General features: G+C 30.9%; 1 protein-coding gene across 2 annotated transcripts; it reads right to left on the bottom strand.

Annotated features, from left to right (window-relative positions):
- Nucleotides 1-128: 128 nt before the first annotated feature.
- LOC133789320 (uncharacterized) lies at nucleotides 129-5,457 on the bottom strand. Of its 2 annotated transcripts, XM_062227151.1 has the most exons (8): nucleotides 5,291-5,457; nucleotides 5,023-5,110; nucleotides 4,205-4,262; nucleotides 3,683-3,832; nucleotides 3,226-3,299; nucleotides 2,495-2,613; nucleotides 1,938-2,021; nucleotides 129-448 (listed from the first exon to the last, which is right to left on the bottom strand). In XM_062227151.1, exons 3-8 carry the CDS (start codon nucleotides 4,209-4,211, stop codon nucleotides 349-351), a joined length of 534 nt encoding a protein of 177 aa, XP_062083135.1. In that variant the 5' UTR covers nucleotides 4,212-4,262; nucleotides 5,023-5,110; nucleotides 5,291-5,457; the 3' UTR covers nucleotides 129-348. The 2 variants fall into 2 exon arrangements, with proteins under 2 accessions (XP_062083135.1, XP_062083134.1); XM_062227150.1 differs by lacking the exon at nucleotides 5,023-5,110 and having other exon boundaries at nucleotides 5,291-5,456.
- Nucleotides 5,458-7,093: the final 1,636 nt, after the last annotated feature.

Below are 7,093 nucleotides of genomic sequence, written 5' to 3'. Positions count from 1 at the left end.
AAAATATGATAATTATAATAATTACTTGGTTGGACTCATTTGTGTACCAATGCATATAAAATCTTAAGAGTTGAAAAGATAATATAAAAATAGCAAATAAAAAGCATTAAATAAATGTTACTCACAACTTGTAGACCAAAAATATGGCTATGAAGAAAAGCTCCCAATCAACTAATCATTTGTTTATAGTTAAAAGAAAAAAGGGTTTTTACTATATAATGTTAAGAATACACACATTAAAAATAGAAAAAAAAAATATATATTGTTCGATCGAGTATATATCCTAATGAATTAAGCCCACCATATTCATATCCATATCCATAGTTATATAGTAATTTGCATCAATCATCACCAAAAGAACCATCTTCGTTTGGTGCTCGAATTCACAGTAATTGGCTTCTCTTCTTTCCTACTCTCCATTCCATTCCTTAAACATTCCAATCTCTTCCTGCAAATTAAGGATTTACTCATCAGTCTTAACCTTTTGGTTATTTTGACCCAATTTTAAAATGAATTGCCTGCTGATGATTCTGTTTATCACCATTGTTTTTTTTTAATATGCATGCATGCATGGCTTTACGTCAGTAAGTGTCAGGGCCGGCCCGCGCATTGGGGGGGCACAAGGAAAATTTTGATATTTTTAGAATATTTATATATAAAATGGTATTTTTGTAAAATTATGGGATCTTTATGTATAGAAAAAATAACATTTTTAAAAAGAGTAATGATATGTGCACCCAAAATATACACCCAAACATTACACACAGTGATCTGACAGTTTAGCATAACCAATCATATTTATTAAAACTGGGTTCTACTGTTTTAAAAAGCAATGACACCTCACTGTGTGTAATGTTTGGGTGCATATTTTGAGTGCACATATCATTACTCTTTTAAAAATTGAGGCATTGTTATTTGGGGCCTAGGCACAGGCCTAGCCCGCCTAAGAGTCATATTCTTTGGAATTCAATCTGTTTATTTACCATTATAAAAAATATAATTTATTTTCTTGTTTAATAAAGAGCCATATCAACATATCGTAGCATAATTAAATTAGTAGTAAGCTTTTATTTTGTGTGATTTGGTGTTTTAATCAGTACAAAGATGTAAATATTTTCTCTCTCTAGTATAGGAATTAGGAGATTAGAGTTTTATAATATGAATTAAGATGATTTGATTTCTCATTATCTCTTTCTTTTTTAAAAATATATTTGCATTTTTCTCATTACCTTGAATCCACCTGTGAAACTTTTTTATTGAAACAAAGAGAAAAATGTCTGAGGGTTTTAGTTTGAGTAGTGATGTCAACTTTGCAAATCATTCCAGAGCCACTGAATGAAGAAAATTTCATTCAGTGGTCTCAATATGCAAAGTTGTTTCTTCATAGCAGAGGAAAAATGGGATATGAACTTGGCACTATTGACAAACCAAAACCCTACACATCCCGGTTTCGATTATTGGGATGCCGAGAACACTCGATTCTATGGAGCCTGACATTGCCCACACTTGCTTATTTCTCTCCACAGCAAAGGAGATTTGGGATACTTTAGTTAAGAAGACTTATATCATATCTACCAAGTAAGAATGCAAGAATGCAGATTCGTGATTTGAAGCGGGGGAGGTCTTCTGTGGCGGTTTACTTCCATAAACTACAAACATTGTGGGAAGATCTTGATTATAACTACTATCAGCACATTGAAATGAAATCAGAAGTGAAGTTCAGAAAGTCCATTGAGCGAGAATGGATATTCGAGTTTTTGGTTGGTTTGCAAACAAACCGTTTTCCATCCATTTGGGAAATCTATCATCAAGTTCTAAGTGAGGAAAGGAGACATGTAAGGTGAAAAGGCTGATTTCACTGTCACCCTATCACCTATGTAAGAATATGATGCTCTGTGCATTATTAAAAAAAAAAAAGAAGAAGAAGAAAAACATACTTGGTATCCATAAGACGGCCGTGCAAACTCCATCTCTGGCGAAAACCTTCCATGCCTTCAGCTCCACTTGCAAGAATCATGTGCCTGAATTTGAAGTAATGACAAGTGAAAATAATTCTCAAAGATGGCTAAATGATTCCAAATAATTAGTAACTGCAAGTAAGAATGTTCCCAAACGATTGTGATGAGATCGACATGTCGTTGCTCGGTACCAGAGTATAGAGCATGCGACCCCTAAACAAAGGAGATGCTAAAATCCCATTTAGGCATGCTCAAACACCATGTTTGGATCTTTTCTCATTTGAAGTCATAATTTACTTGTTAGAAGCAAATGATTGGAAATGATTTATGTGCTTTAATTTTGGCAGACATGAAAAGTTCCAAACTTCCGCAAATTTATATTTATTGCATTATTAATACTTCATTAAAATAAATTTAAACATGAAATGAAGAAAATACTGGCATTAATGAGAACATAATACAAGAAAAGTGTGAATGAATACCACACCCGAAACAACAATAACAACACAAATACAATTAGGCTCATCAGAATATACCTCTCTAATGATGTGATCTCTGATTCAAGCTGAGCACTCCTTTCATTTGCTCGATCCAAAGGCATTGATGAACCCAACTTGTGCTCACTTTCCCCAAGTCGTTTCCTCAATTCTTTATCCTGCATTTTAAAAAGCAAATACATATATATAACTCAAGTAGAGGAAGAAAAAAGAGTGGAAAAAAAAGAGCACAAATCACTCTTCCATCTCAAAAATAACTCCAAAGAAAGGAACAACTTTAAAATCCTTTGGGCAGAAACTGAAGCCACAATTCCATCCTATCTAAAGAGTCTGTCTTTAAAAGCCCCAGTAATCAGCCAAATAATCCAAAACAAACTCAACACACCTCATTTTTATGAAAACTGAGACGAGTGCCCCCAACATGAATTTGAAAACACAACCTTTTAGGGCTTGTTTGGACCTTAGATTTTATCAAGGAAAAATTTGGTAAGGGAAAAAATGAAGGAAAGTGTTTTCTACAAATTTGATAAGAGATTTTTTTTTAATATTTTCTTTTTTTGTATATATTTATAATTGTTGTAAATTTTAAAAAATTATACTACATTTAAGTTTCAATTTTTCTAGAAAAAAATTCGAAATTTATCGATTCAATCCAAACATGAGAAAATAGAATCATTTGGATTTCATTTTTTCCCCTCTTAAAATCCAAGGTCCAAACAAGGCCTTAAATGCATGTCAGAGAGAAATTGAATTCATGAAAAACACCTCACCCTATTTTCAGCACACTCTCGATACAATGCAATCTCGTCCTGACAAAATGGCTCAATGTCGTTGATTTGCAGACCTACAAATATACATTGTAATGAATTACTCGCACATATTATTTAGAAACTTGAAAGTAACAATTAAGTTTCAATTAAATCAAAAAAGTATTTTAGAAGTTCAAATGAGCTATTAGCGCGTATAAATTATCCAATCCACCCTCGCATTTCAAATAGATGGTCTTTCATTATGCATTTTAGCCTATTTACAAGTAAAAAAAAAAAATTCCAGTGTTTATATATGCAGAGAAAGTTCTGATGTCAAAATATATAGTGACAGTTTGAAATAATCATTTAATCCTGTCAAATATTCTTTACCAATATAGAGTCACAGCAAAGGATTGTAAAACTACAATTTGCAATAGGATGTAACTTTCACCAATGAATAAAAAAGCACAAAACTTACACAAGAATAGATTTCTCAATAACCCGTCACACAATTCAACACCTTCAAGGACATGAGAAGCAATCTCCGGTGGAATGACAGGTGAGGGTGGGCCCGACATCAGATCATCACCAACCAAGATAGTCTCCTCCATAGTTTGCTGTGAATCAACTGAAGTAAAAAAAAAAAGGTAGCAACTTGTAATATAATGTAGATTGATTTAAAGAACATAGAGATTAAAAAAATAGCTGAGTTGTTACCATAATAAACTTAGAACAATGGCTCAAAATTTAAAACTAAGTAAGGCTTTTTACGTATTGTAATTTACAAACATTTGAAAAGACCAAAAACAATAAGAAACTATAGTTGTATACACAACTTTGAAAATTGCATTTAACTATTTGGAGAAGTAGCTAGAACAGGAGAACTAAAACAATATGTCTTCCTAATAAAAGAAACATTTTGATTGCTTACATACACAACCATTGATTGTTTTGACAAACATAAATATCGAAAGAAGAATAAGTCGTGTTATTAACATACCATCCATGATTGCTTTTCAGGTAAACTTCACGATTACGTATGGTGTGTAAATTGCAACCTGAAAATCATTACAGGAGAAACAAAAAAAATGAAGATATACATACATATACAGAAATATATATTTATCATTTTTCAGTAAGCATGTATTTTTTGTTTTGTCTTTTCCACACCAAATTTAGTGGCACTACAACATTTTGCTGGTTTATATTAGGAAAACAGAGATCGAATGGGAAAATCAGTGGTCTTAATATCTCACGATAGACCATACAAGAGGAGGCCTTATATAGGAAAAGAAGAGAGTAAAGTTTACATAACAGAAAGACTAACAGAACTGTACAACCTAACAACAGACTAACTGAAAACTTAACAGACTTATTAATTCTAATAGTTTACATACAGTTCAAAGAGGCATTTCATCAAACAAATTGGGGACAATGTAAAAAGCCGCTTAAAAAGGAATTTCGGCAGCTCCTATTTTGGTGAGGCCTAACGTCGAGCATGTCATTAACATGGCTAATAAAACATGTCAAGTTAAGCTCATGATTCTGCAACTTCACATAAATGTATCATTGAGGCATTTCATCAAACATATTAGGACACTGTCTAAACCAACTTAATTTTGCATTTCCATGTTCACTAACATTTCATTGAGGCAATTCATACATACATATACATTTACATTTATATATATACTAGATTAGATTGGAGGAGATTGAAAATTGAATTAAAAAGAATACCTAAAATTAAACAAGGGAAAGGTGAGTAATAATAATAGATATTTGAAAAAATCACATAAGAGAAAAAGTGAGCTTCCCTGCCTGAATGGAGGAGGGAGCTTCAAGTCTTTGACAGTTTTTTGGTAAGAGAAGGTTGTAACACGATGTTTGGTAACCAATGCTATGGGAACTGAAAGTAAACAGATTATAAACTTTTTTCAATAAATTCAGCAACAATGGAATCAAAGACCAGAATTCACAACAGTAGTCCATTGAGGCATTTTCACAAACACATGGTACCCAATAAATACATTAGGATACACCCAATAAAGATACAAACTTGAAAGTCAAAGCTTAGTGTTAGTGATACCTTGGGTGATGGCAACGAACACAAGAGGAGAGGGAGATCCAGAGTTAAGTGGACTGGTGCCGGCGCCGTCGAGGTTGGAGTAGTCACGCCACTGGGGAGACGAAGATGGTCTTGTCTTGTGAGGTCAGAACTGTCTTTCCATTCGGTTTATTCATATTTTAAAAAAATAAAAATAAAAATCTCTTTTATTTTAAATTTTATAAATAAAATTATGTATTCATGTTTTTGTTGTTGTTTATATATTTTTGGTGTCTTCTCTTTAATCGACATTATAGTTTAAACCTTATATTTGGAAGAAAATAATATATCTCAAGTGTTTTTATGGTAGGGGTTACAAAATGAGGTAGGAATAGTTTTCGGCGTAATTTTTTTTATAATCGTATATATTGTATTTATTTAGAGCATTCTGCAAATTTTCAATATATTTTAAATAATTTACAATACCGAAAACAAGGTTCAAACATACTATATTCCACGCCTATAAAAAAATTAGTCACGCGTACAATAACCTGTTTGAACCTAAAAGGCAACTCACGTAACACATGGCCAAATGAGTAATGGGTCATTAATGCCAATGGAAAATGCACATCTATACGATAAGTGAATTGCTAGAAGGTACCACTAATGCCCAATAACACAAAGATGTGACATACTGTTATCGGTGCAATCTAATATTGAGTCTTACATATTTGAAATTAATAAATATTATAAAGTATCGCTAACCAACTATAAGGTGCCATCTCATGTGGTATTAGACACCTTAAAATGCCAAATAGCAACACTCATACAATAAAGTTAATATTAAGGGTCACTAGTGGTGTCTCATACTCCGTTAGTAGCATACTGTTATTCATATAATTTATCCAATCTTAAATGTTTTAATTTAAAATAAAATATATAGGATTATACTAATCAAGATGGTGTTGGACAATACGAGTATTCTATAGCAATATCAATGCTCATGCAATAATACCAAATGGGAATCTAATTATTATTTTTTATTTTATTAGATCAATACAAATTACAATCATACAAATAATACTAACAAACATATCATGATTAGTCACTTTTCAAGGTTGGATTTACAATGTGCTCTTCATAGTTCATATTAATGCAACATTAATTTAAGGAAGTGCACTTAAGTCATTAAATTATAAAAATGAGGCACTATAAAAAACAATCAAGAAAATAATGACTTTGACATATTTTTTACTTTTACTTTCACTTTTAAACTTAAAAGAAGAGAAATAAAAATTTAAACTTTCTAATTAGTGTCTGAATTTGTATGTTAAAGAGCCTACTTTTCACTGAAGAGTTTTGTCTTTTTATTTTTTATTTTGAAGTTATAACAAATTAGTTTTACTCTGGCCAATAGTAGTAAGAACAATCACCATTTCACTATAGTCAATTAGTATTCTATGGCACTAGGAAAAAACAATATCAACAATAATAGTAGATATATAAATATAATAAGTATAATTGCATAGTAGTATGAGTGTAATTAAATAATGAGTTTCTTATTATTTTGTATATTAATAGATTATGATAAGTATTGATTTTTTTTTTCGTCACTTAATATTATATAAATAAAATAAGCTTTTATTTTCATTTATTAGATGTATGAATATAATATGTATAATTACATAATAATAAGAGAAATGAGTGTAATTAATTAATGAATTTCTTATTATTTTATATGTTATTGGATTATAATTATTTTGATAATGTAAACATATGTATAAAAATATCTATAGAATTGGCTTTTGAAATCCCAAGTTAAATGTTAGATTAGAAAAAAAATAA

Source organism: Humulus lupulus, chromosome 7 (assembly GCF_963169125.1).
Source record: "Humulus lupulus chromosome 7, drHumLupu1.1, whole genome shotgun sequence".
In the NCBI taxonomy this organism is placed as follows: Eukaryota; Viridiplantae; Streptophyta; class Magnoliopsida; order Rosales; family Cannabaceae; genus Humulus; species Humulus lupulus.
Note: the sequence above shows the minus strand (reverse complement) of the source record. Positions and strands in the feature narration are given on the sequence as shown.

Coding starts and splice junctions, on each gene's coding strand:
- LOC133789320 (XM_062227151.1), bottom strand. Junction 3,300..3,682: donor ATTGAGAAATCTATTCTTGT/GTAAGTTTTGTG, acceptor GTATATTTGTAG/GTCTGCAAATCAACGACATT. Junction 2,614..3,225: donor GAGAGTGTGCTGAAAATAGG/GTGAGGTGTTTT, acceptor TTTAAAATGCAG/GATAAAGAATTGAGGAAACG.